This window comes from Cydia pomonella, chromosome 16 (assembly GCF_033807575.1).
Source record: "Cydia pomonella isolate Wapato2018A chromosome 16, ilCydPomo1, whole genome shotgun sequence".
Lineage (NCBI taxonomy): Eukaryota > Metazoa > Arthropoda > Insecta > Lepidoptera > Tortricidae > Cydia > Cydia pomonella.
This window is the reverse complement of record NC_084718.1, coordinates 8,147,940-8,160,410: the sequence shown is the minus strand read 5'-3', so window position 1 is coordinate 8,160,410 and position 12,471 is coordinate 8,147,940. Positions and strand designations below refer to the sequence as shown.

The following is a 12,471-nucleotide window of genomic DNA, read 5'->3' as shown; positions in this document are numbered from 1 at the left end:
ATAGGTAAAGAGATCCGATTGCACATTACGTACATTCTGGTTTAAAATAATTTGTTTGACAAGAAATGTCTATGTGACTTACTTGCCGTTCTAGTGAAAAGAGATAGAGACAATAACAAACGTTGCCAGCTCGTCCTAAGGCATTGTGTTACTGGTGAACCAAAAATAATTTATTTAATTTGTATGAAAAGTTAAAAAAGTTAAAAATCTAATTTCGACCTATGTTTATATAATGTTTTTTAAATATTACGACCTCAGCTATATGCTGGTAAAGTTATATGGGTTCCTCGCGAGCACCCTGTATACAGGGTGCTTTGTTATCACTGACCAAACTCTGAGGGGGGATTACATGTGTAGGTCACACTGAACAACTTCACCCTTCACCTCTCCGAGTTTGGTAAGTGATAACAAAAGCCCCCTGTATAAAAACGCCCGAAAGAGAAAAGTTGAAATTTGCACACTATGTTGCATTGATAAAGTGTACAAGAGATAAAAAGCGATTTTGAAAAATTCAACCCCTAAGGGGATTAAAAAGGGGTTGAACCTTTGTATAACGTTCAAGTTTTATTGTAAGCTAGGAACTTGAAACTTTGGGAAAAGGTTTTATATTAAAATAAAATACAAATAGTTTCAGCGTTTTTGGAAATTCATCCCCTAAGGGATTTAAGGTAGGTACAGGAACACGAAACTTTAAAATAGACGAGAAATAATTTTAGGGTTTTTGGAAAGTCATTGTTATAAGGGAATAGAAGTTTGTAAAGGGAACGAGTTTGAGTAGGGACTAGAAATTAGTAGTAAGAGATAATTAATATTAGAAATTACAAAAATAATTTTAGTGCTTTTGAAAATTCAACCCCTAATAGGTTTAAAGGGTTGAAAGTATGTTTTTGGAAGTAAATCCACGCAGACGAAGCCGTGGGCAACAGCTAGTATATAATAAATATGCGCTGATTTGCACTTAATAAGCATTAAGGTTTAAGTGAGTTTAAAAGTTATTAATCATTTACTCCCGGGCACCCATTTTCTAGGGACGAATATCAGACTTCGATTTTCATATCCGTCTCTTATATTGTTTTAATGCAAGTGGTCGCATAATTGTCATTTTGCCCACGTATAAAACAGGAGCGATTGTAAGACTATTAAAAAAATGACACCTAGATTATTCGTAGATTACGTAGTTTTGTCGCCTTACCTTAAGTACCTAAATGGTTTACAGTTTTGGCATCCTTGTAATGTAACGTTGCAGATTGCGGAGTTGACTGGCTGGATTACATCATATTAATAATACCTAATGTGCCGTTCTAATAACTGGGCTATAACCGCGAAAATCGAAGTTCGTCAATTGCGAGCATTTTTCTCTGTCATTCTAATTACGTCTTAGAGAGAGCAAAGGAGAAAGATCCCCGCAATTAGCGATTTTCGGTTTTCGCGGTAGGCCCGCTGCTTTTTTATTACGGGCCCGGATGAATGCGATTAGTTCCTTTTTGGTCGTTTCCAGATCGCGTCGGGATCTGCAACAAAGGGCCGTTTGGCTACGAAATGCGCTTAATTGTAGGAGCACGAGCACGGGTGAAAGTCGGCCGGGCCTTCGGAAATGACTCATGTTTAAGGCAAACAATATTCACATGTAAATTAGGACGTAAACTCAGTTTTAAGTTTCTCTTGAGTTTTGAAACACTGCGGTCCAATTGTTACTTAATAACTCGGAATAGGTATCAATTCATGATCATGATTAAACTCCCACACCACATAACATCAAAATCATAATTTTGTACGGCTTACCAAAAACCAACCTGCGTCAAACTACTGAAACAATTTGAACTTTGTGTTGTGGTTACAGTTTAATTAAAATATTTGTAAACCCATCATGAAAATAAACCGAGTTTATGATACAGCCCGTTTTAAAATGTGTATTCGATTCCCTTTTAAACTTTACAATCGTTTCGAACTTCATTACAACAAACTTTTTCCTAAAAGTGTACGCAGCTATATCTAAACCCCATAAAAACCGGCTGTTCTTTGTGGTGTTGTTTTGTGGTAGGGCAGCGACAGCGAGTAGGTATGTTTTGACGGGGAGCTCGAGCCCTGCCGGTCGAGGCGGGCGCATGCAGGGCTTTTGCGGCATAGCAGAGAGTGGCTGATCCCTCCCCCTCCCTGCGAGCGGTGCGGACCTGCGCGCGCGCTGCGATGCGCACCTCCGCTTCGCCGCGCCGCGGAAACGGCAGGTAGCTCGCGCTCCGCCGGCCGATCGTGCCTCAGTGCGCGCGTTCTCTCGCCGCCAGTGGTAGTGTCCGTGGTGCCTCGACGTTGCGCGCGCGATCGTGAGCATGGTGTCAATGCCTCGCTGGTGAAGTGGTCTTCGAAGTGCACTATAACCAACAGACGTCATGTCCTGTGATAGGAGAAAAAAGAGCGCACGTTACCTCGATCTGCGGTGAGTTCTCATCGCCGCCCCATGCTTCCTGTCACTCCTCGCGACTACGAACAACCACGGATCCTTTGTTGAATCCTTACTTTGAGTGTCTGTGTGTGTCTGTCTCTTTTCATCGCGCTCTACCTGCCGATGCCATCATGCCGATACGACAGATGCTCTGTCTGTCTGTGTTGTGTTGTGCTTATAGTGATTAACTATGATCCTAAGACGTTCTATTGAAATCATTGTTGCAGTGCTATTCATGGTTGGTGTAGCAAAGATTCTTCAAGTGAGATTGCAACTAATAGACCAATTAGGTAGGCACAGGCGATAAGGACAAGGGCTAAGCTGAAGGAAATACTATTGCAATAAGTTTCTTCGTTAGTTACGTTAACATTTCAAGTACAAAGTCATTAGTGTGACCTTGACAGACTAAGTTACGAAACCAGCGAGCCGTACACGTAATATCTACTAAGGCATTTTGACGGTCACGATTTTCTCTTTACAGCTTTTACGAGAAACACTAAAAGTTTCAAAATGATGAAACTATGTGTAAACCCTACTTATCTACATACTCCTATAGAGTCCTTATAACTTATGGGTTCCGCAAAATCTTTTATTATTAAGTTTATCTTAAATAAAATCTGATAGGATTTTAAAAGGGCAGTTATGAATTGTTGCGCCTTCTTTCTGAAGGAATGCAGGCGGTAGGGCAACAGTGGCACGGCTCAGGCGCAAATGTGGGGCGCAGGCGCACCCCGCCTCACCTCCCGGCCTTGAAAGGCTCTTGACCAGGCCAGCGCCGCCGATGTCGTATTTATTGCAACCTCCACGATCCGTACCGACGAGGTTATTGACGCTTCGCAAGCTTGCAGCCCCCGAGCTTTACATTCTTTTACATGGAATCGCAATCACCAACTCGACGTCCCCGCTAATGCTAGCCTTCTCCTTGACGCGATTATTCTCACGCTGATCTTTATAATGAATAACTACTTATTACGTCATTGCTAAATGAATTTCCGCGTTTAAATTTCGTTAACAATGTGAGTCACGCAACTGACACGCTTCAATAGTAATACGTTAGAAGCACGTTGTATCTAAAAACAAAACGAGCTCAGGAGCATTGTCCGCTGTAGCTACGTCGCTATTTACTTGAGAAGACAACACATTACATAGAGTAGCCGAGTTGATTGTCACTGTAGCGAGAAGCATCTATAAATAAATGCACGCGTCAAGCGAGCATGGGCAGGATCGACGCCCAGCCAATCCTAGGTGAAGGTCGACCATCTGTAGTTCTTCGCCCCCTGCAGACAAGCTCTCATTGACGAGCCAATAAATTCATTTTGCACAGCTTATAACTCGCATTTATCAACTTAAATGCTCGCTCGCTTCTACAGATATTCGATTTCACATGCTACTCGGTTTACTTCTTTGTTTCTTGTTATTGTCTGTCAACATCAAACATCGTCTTATACAAACGCGCAGGTACTGTAATTACTGAGTATGTTGCAATTGTTTACTTTGTTTTAGTTGTAATAATAATACGTATAGTTACCTGCCGAGATTGTTATGCCTACAAAAAGTTGAATCAGCTGTCCCCGTAACATATGGCGCCGCGACCGCACCACACTTCATAACGCGAATGAGGTCGGCATATGTTACAGCTTTCACTCCCTACACTACACAATCCATACACGATTACTTCTGCCAAGGAAGAATAAATACATAATAATCTACAAAAAATATTTATAAATAAAGTCTAAGAGAATGGCTTACCTTTGTCAGTTTGTCTAGCCGAACAGTCTTCTTCTTCCTAGCGTTTGTCCCGGCTTATTGCCACGGCTCATGGGAGCCTGAGGTCCGCTTGGCAACTAATCCCGAGAATCGGCGTAGACACATTTTTTACGCAAGCGAATACCATCTGATCCATCAACCCAAAGGGTAAACTAGGCCTTATTGGGATTAGTCCGGTTTCCTCACTAAGTTTTTCTTCACCAAAAAGTGACTGGTATATGATATGTCGTACATAAGTTCCGAAAAACCCATTGGTACAAGCCGGGGTTTGAACCCGCGACCTTCGCATTGAAAATCGCACGCTCTTACCGCTAGTCTACCAACGCTTTTTTAGCAGCCTGGGTTTGGTTAAAAAAAAATATTGGCTGGATTTAAAGCTGATTTGACCAAAAATTAGGATCATCAAAGTCCATGAACTATTATTCTTATTTGGATAAAATGATTGTCATTGCCATCGACTTTACGGCAGTTACTACGACCATATGAATCGTTAACCATGATCTTTTTTAACAACGTTATATGATTTTTTAATTAGGTGTCACTTCTTTTTCACAACAAAGACAGACACGTTAGTACATTGTTTCAATACGTATTTATAAGGAAATCATTTTCTAACCACGCAAAGTTTACACGGAACAGGCGGCGTGCTCATCGAAAGCGAGGGTAGTTTTTGTCCGCAGCAGCTGTCTACCCCAGGAGTGACTCACGTCCTGTGCCCCACTGATGTGTACCATCGTACGGGGTGCGTGTCATTGACCCCACAGCCCCGTGCCTAACATATACACCACATACAATTTATCCATTGCCCTTTATACTCTATTATTTATAGTTCATTCATTTAATTCAACCCTGCGCTTTTTTATTTTGCACGCTCCCGATTATCCTTTTAGTTAGGGATTGTTTGTCACATTTCACGTTGAAGTTATTGTTATCAATATGAAAAAAAAGTAAATCATATTATATTTTTCAACCCGTGTTTTATACAGTATAAAAATACAATCGAATATTGAAACCAGACAACATGTTAGGATTTAGTGGTTATTAAGAGGGTTTTCTAATTTATGACATATATTTTAATTATATATTTATAACATATATAATTCAACATATCAGTAACGAAAAGCAAATTAGAAGGTAAAAACTTCCATAGCCATACAATTTCCTGTATAGGTTTTTTGGTAGATTGACCAATGGTTTGTTGCATTCAAACACCAAATAAAATTTCGGTTGTGATAGAACCGGACACTGATGTCCAGTCTCGTCTAAAAATATCGAAACGGGCAAAGTGCCAATAATATGTATACACGACCTTATTGCCCATATATTGAGGTAGTGTAGGTATACACATTTTTGGCACTTTTATACATTTGGCACGATAAGTGACTGCCTATTTGACGTTTACTAACACTTAGGAATAAACATTTGGAAATATTTGAATGCCAACAAGCGGAACTGAATGCTTAGAGTTCCATAGCGTGCGTGATTATTTTGTTCATAAAAAATATTTAACTAATATAACTTTATCAACTAAGGACAATAAACTGCTTAGTGCCATTCATTATATTTAAATAAATAATACCTAAGTATTGGATTTCGACTTTGTATTAGTTGAATCTCTAAAACTGAGCGTCGAGTTTCTCAAATGTGTAATTAATAAAGTCTTCCATTCTATAGTAGTTATAAAAGGCATTTTGTTGGCTGCATAAGATTCCTACCGAATATATTAAATATCTACTAAATTTAAAAAAAATTAAATACCTTTAGAATCGCTTCTTTTTTATGAATAGAATGTAACAAACCTACATTGCTCCGCACCCTAATCCCAAAAATAAACCTTAGCACTAGTTTTGTCTAGCGAATACCTTCATACTTCCTAACTCAGAGGAGAAACTGATTACTTATTTAATAGTGGGACTAGACTTTATCATGTGAGTAGAAAACTACATTTTTACGCAAGGTTAACTACATATATTTACTTACAAAGTTTTAGAGATGTTCATGTTACGTGGTGCAAACCTTGTGTTAGGATATCGTTTGCGGAAGCGTCGGAATCGGTCAGAATCCTCGTCATCGCTGGACACGCATCGCCAACGCGATTTGCCTAGCAAACATCGCTGTTTCCTGCCCGTGCCCGAGCCTATTCAGAAACCTTGCGTACAACTCCCCTGCAGATTGACCAGTATCACTAAGACTATCGATCACACGTAGTTTTTACTGCCATGGTTCAGATAATACTAGCCAAGAGCTAACAATCAAGCACAAAAGATTGTGTGAAAACAGCTTTAGGTAAGACACTCAAGACAGCGTGCATACCATTTATTAAACCGAAGGACGAAAAACTACAACTTTTGGCAATGTGCCTTGGTCTTGGTAGCTACTGTTTCAGTATTATAGCGTAGATGAGTAAGCACGAGCTACTGCTGTTCTGACTATTGTTTAACATATTTGGCATATCATTGAGTTAAAAATAGTAGGTATTTAGTTGTGGAATAGAATTGTTCGAGTTGTCAGGATCTTAAAGACATTTCAATGTAAGTAATTAAATTCACTGTCCATTCAATACAGCTAGCCTCAGAATGACAGGGTGGGCAAATAAGAGTAAAACACTGTGTTTTTAAATTTAAATTTTATGTAATGCAAATTTTATCAAATGTTTTTTCAACATATATTATTCAGGGTTGGCAATTGTATTTTTTTTATTAGCCTATTTGTGTGTCCCACTGCTGGGCAAAGGCCTCCCCTCTAGCTTTCCAATCCTCCCTGTGCTGAGCAAGGTCCCGCCAGTCCCGCTGAAACGCATCCAAGTCGTCCCGCCATCTCTTTCTCGGTCTGCCTCTGCCACGGCAATTGTATACGGAAGATAATTTCAAAATCCAAATGTATACCCCTAGCAGCAAGCAATTTTTTCTCAAATGTTTGTTGTTTGCTCGATTAATTTCTAGAAAAAGTGACAGTGATTGACACCCAAATTTTGCAGCTCCTGACTTATTTCTGTGGGGCTATCTAAAATAACGTGTCTATGCTAACAAGCTGATGAAATTTAAACGGTTAAAACCGACTATCCGACAAATGTCTAAGATAACTCCAAAAATGTGCGAAAATATGCTGATAATTGCGATGACAAAGGAGGACATATGTCAGACATTATGTTCCGCATGTATTTGCCAACCCTGAAATAGTACATTACGATACAAGTGCGAAAAATAGGAAATTCGAAACGAGTGGCGATAAATTAAAACACGACCGAAGGGAGTGTTTTAAATCGACACGAGTTGCGAATTACCTATTCGCACATGTATCGTACAACGTTTTACAGTACATATGGCCCTTTAAATGTTCGACACAGTAACGTAATATGCTACTTCTCGCACTAGTGCTATAAAGTAGCCCCATATGTACTGTAAAATATACTTTTAAAATTAACTACTAATAATAGTTAAAATTTAAAAAATCTAATTGTTATACTTCTTATCTGACCAGCCTGTAGTAGTACGTACGTACAGTAGAGTAACCTGGAGACGACACATAAGTTGACATTACGAGTTTAATTAGGCGCAACTATTTTTGTTATTAACTGACCATAAGCCATACCTACACGTATAAACCTATTTTACACTAATGAAATTACGATTAATGAATTTGTATATTTGTTTTGTGCCGTGATATAGAACTGGAAAAATCAACGCTATTCTCAGGTAGATTTTTATCGTTCTGCAAATAGGTAAAATGTTAGACACTAATAATTAATTCTCAGAAATATTTCATTAATTGTATGAGATAGAACATGAAAATAAAATTGTTTGTAGATGTAAAAGTTCCCTAAGCTTTATACAAATTACTTGTACGATAATACCGGCGCTTAGAAAATGATGAGGTTGTTCCATAATTCTAGTGCCGATTCAATGTTCTCACGAACCTGTAGTGTCTGACGAAGGTGGGTACGCCGTTGCATATTGCGACGGGATGACGGCTGAGGTCCGATTGTATGAATAATTCAGAACCCGGCACCCTACGCCGACGCGCCCCGTTCCCGACCATCCAGGCTATGTATTTCTATTGCAAACGAATGGAACACTGGAGAACCAGTCGAGATAAGTAACTACTAATGAATTAACTATAGATGACATGATTGGATCCAATCATATCCTTAGATCCAAACAAACATAGATATATTGAACCTACTGCAACTAACAGTTCTTCATAGAATGAGCTGTGTTACGTTAACAAGCGGGGAGGTTGATATTTGTAACGAACAAGTGTGTTAAAGTCATTTATTGTCATTTGTTTTTATTACGACCGACGCATTTGCATTATGCCCGGACTCTTAAAAAAAACAAAGTGATTCCATAAGTGTTCCGTGAACAAAGTTTTGTACGGAACACTAATAACAAGAAACCAGGGCTTGTTTTGTATACAACTGATAGAACTAATAATCATTTTGTTGGCCTTGATTATCACACAAGAAACATCCCTTAAACGTATTGTGAATTTGATAGTACACTTATTTATTAAGGTTCCGGACCCAAAGGGTAAAACGGAACCCTATTACTAAGACTCCGCTGTCCGTCCGTCTGTCACCAGGCTGTTACCGTTATAGTTAGACAGTTGAACTTTTTACAGATGATGTATTTCTGTTGCCGCTATAACAAATTCTAAAAACAGAATAAAATAAATATTTAAGGGGGCTCCCATACATTTTTTGCCGTTTTTATAGATAATGGTACGGAACTCTGCGTGCGCGAGGCCGACTCGCACTTGTCTGGGTTTTTTTTCTACTCGTCTACTGTAATGGTTGAATTATGATTTCGTATACCAAACTATATTTGCGTACTTTTTGCGTATGGGCTCCCAACTTAACTATAATATTGATTGAGATAGGCTGTAGTCAACTATAAAAAATTTGACCAATCATGTGCCCTTGCGCTCCCATAGAAAAGACTAAACGGACGCGGGGCGGAACTGTCGGGGAAATAGTCGCGCGTTTATGTCTTGTGTACTACATTTTTGTCTACTGAGACATTTACTAATCATTCGTCACTTATTTAGGTTTTATAGTAAAAAAAGTATTAATTTAGATGACTCGTAGAAAATGTATTGTATACAATAGTGATATAACCAAGCTTTACAATTTCGTACCTTACTACCGTGTTTAGGCAACACAGCAAGCTTCATTGCCTAAACACGGTACTCGACTGAAAAGCTCTACATTATATCACGATTGTATAAAATACTATATTATACTGGTTGGTCTGAGCATGCGACTCGCTTGGTAAATGATCGGAATGGCGCTGGCTGTAGAATTCAGCGCCTCGCGGAATTGAGTCTCTCGCTTACGTTTATGCCAACTTTAACGGCAACGTATACAGCCTGTAAATTGTTTTTCTCTGACTCCGCCCTACTGCTTATACTGTTTCTCCTTTTTTGTGCAGACATTTCGATTGGAAATATGTGTTCAATTAGATTAGGGCTTGAGTGTACTTCTTCTTTTCATCCAGCTGATTTACATGCGTTGTTAGATAATTCATAAACCGTATTCTAAAAAATACTTATGAATATGAAATATATTTGTCGTGGCCAGATCATAGAAATTTGATCATTTTATGAAATGCCATTTTAGAATTGATCACTTGATGATATGGTTAGGTTAGGTTTGACTTTTTCATAATGTGGCCAACCGGTAATTTCATGAAGTGATTATGATTTGACCATTTCCACATCATGAAATTATCAATTCTAATAAGATCTGGCCACGACACAAATATTTAACATTTTATTTACATGATAGCCATGGGGCTATGGAATGATCCATATGGATCTTTAAAGAGTGTATAGCATGTCCGATTTCTAAGATCAAGTTCTTAGAAAAACGGACAGACTATAAACAAAAACACGTGGCTTGTCATTCGTCCAATGAGGTTAAACTAAGTTCAACATTATGTATCCATTGAATCTTACTATTGAGGCCAAACTACAGTCACGTGGCTTTTTACTTACATACTTTTAAAATCCATATAGAGTAGAATAAAGTAGGTACTGGTTTTCTCCTGTGGAAATACTGGGCAGTGGACATTGTATGGAATTCTACCGGACATTTTGCAAGATTTCTCGTAAAACTCAATTCAAAATTTGCTAAGTTGTTTAAACAAAGCATTGATCATTTATTCTCTTTCGAAGGAAGCTAAAATTCAGTTTGATTCCTAAACATGAATAAATTTCAACTCGACATGAAGTTATTCATTCCTCATTAGATATACATTAAAGGAAGGTTTCAGAGGGCGATATTTCTGTTTCTCATTCGGCTCCGTGAAGGCGGGTTGATTCAGTGGCGCTAAAGGCATTTAGAGCTAGAGGGTGCGCTTATCTCAGAAGGGGGAGGTGCGCGGGGAACAGGGCATTGTTCCCAACCCGCCTGCCGACCACTTAGAAGATTGCTCGGCTTTGTCTTTCCACACTTTACTTCTCGCCTTCAATCTGAGTTTTAGATTTAGAAAATTCTACATTTTATTTCTACATACTTAACATGCTCCGGGCCATCGTGGGAAGCATTTGAATGGATACAAATACAAAGATACCGGCAAGTAAAACCACGTATGTATTCGAAATGATGCAATACATGTTGTATTCTGCTTTTATTCTGTGTTATCTTTAAGGAAACTAAATCTGGAATAAATACAAAATCTTACTTTATCTGGAGTATTTTTTTGCATCTGGTCAAGAAGGATGCATTTATATTGAAGTGCCTGGCATTCAGGAGATTATGCCTTTTTTTATGGTGGTGTCTGAAGACGATATTTAAATATTGATAATGGACATCAAGAAGTAAATTTTGCGTATACGAGTATATACAAGAAACGTGTAAAACAGCTGCACCGCCCTTGACTAAAACTGTTTATCCACTAATGCGAACGCAGTCCCCACAAGGCGAAATCTGTTTGCATCTAATCAGGCCGCATAGCGAACGTACGATGCACGGATCGGTCGTATGGGTAATTCATTTGACGTTTAAGGCCTACGCAGTACGAAGGCTGCTTAAATCGTTTTTACCTTCGCTGTATTGTTATAAGCCATTGTGTGTCAATGCTGAACCGGCATCCGACTGACTGACACCACGAAAATTTTCCGGCATTCGGTCCAGACGCTAATTAATATTTCAGTATTTAGTATCGACTTTTATCTTATATTGTTGCATTTTATAACCTAAATTGTCATATATTTCTTTAAACTGTACCACTGACGCAAAAAAGAGGGGTGTTATATGTTTAACGCCTGTGTCTATCTGTCTGTCTGTCTATGGCATCGTAGACGTCCTACGGATGGACCGAATTCGATGAGTTTTTTTAAATATGAAAGCTAGTTTCCTTGCAGTGCTTCTTAGCTGTATTTAATAAAAATCGATCCAGCAATTTGAAGAGTAGGTATCAGCACTTTTCCAAAATGATGAAAGTAATTTTTTGCCTATTTTTTTTTGCATACTGCGTAGGGGTATAGGGGTAACATTTTTAATTTAATAGGTATTAATACTTCCTGTCAATTAATGGATGTACATATATCCCTGCTTTTGTATAAACTACATCTGTTTTATTTATTTCTTCTATTTACAACATCTTATCGGTGGAGTTTATCGCACCTGTATCAACAGTAAATATCTTTAGTAAGCAGTTAACCTATATGTTTAATGTTTCTATTTTCTTACTAATATATCAAGGGTCTTGTTATAAGTAGGCCAACATTAGTTGTCATAAAATAAGGAAACCGCAACAATCAACACGATCGCAACTTCCGCCCATCACGTATTTGTGAATGTAATTTTCCATCAAGATGTAGTTTTATCATAACACAACAGAATATAGGAATTCTGCAAATGTAGCTAAAATAAATTCTACCTGTGAATATGGGCAACAAATTTTGGTTTTTTTTCATCTACATATTAGCTTCATTTATTTCATGATTCGACTTTTACATGGTCTGAAGGTTAGATTTTCTAGCACCGCCTGTATATCTAGGCTCGGCGCAGGCGCGGTGGCGGCGAAAGCAGCGCTCCCTTGACACGCTACGCCGCTCGCGCATTGCAGTCAAGGCCCCCCCTCCCCGCGTCCGACCCGGCTAAACTGCACACAATACATTGTATGTACTAATGAAACAATATCGGCCAAGTGTAGGCAGATTACATGTAACTGTAAAGGCGTCGCAAATTGGTTATTGTTCTGTTTGACCGAATTCCGAAATTAATTATTCAATATGCCCAGTTGATCCAGTTCCGTTTT

The 12,471-nt window shown here is 38.7% G+C and overlaps 1 protein-coding gene across 4 annotated transcripts in view; it reads left to right on the top strand.

Annotated features, from left to right (window-relative positions):
• LOC133526330 (protein gustavus) overlaps positions 1 to 12,471 on the top strand; it is a 91,813-nt gene that overhangs the window by 60,685 nt on the left and 18,657 nt on the right. Inside the window, exon 1 of one of the 4 annotated variants that reach the window (XM_061862890.1) lies at positions 2,229 to 2,434. The exons of the other annotated variants lie outside the window; for them this stretch is intronic. Within the exon in view, the coding sequence (XP_061718874.1) occupies positions 2,388 to 2,434 (47 nt within the window). The 5' untranslated portion in view covers positions 2,229 to 2,387. Of the gene's footprint in view, positions 1 to 2,228; positions 2,435 to 12,471 lie in introns of those variants that run through there. 4 annotated transcript variants of the gene reach the window in all.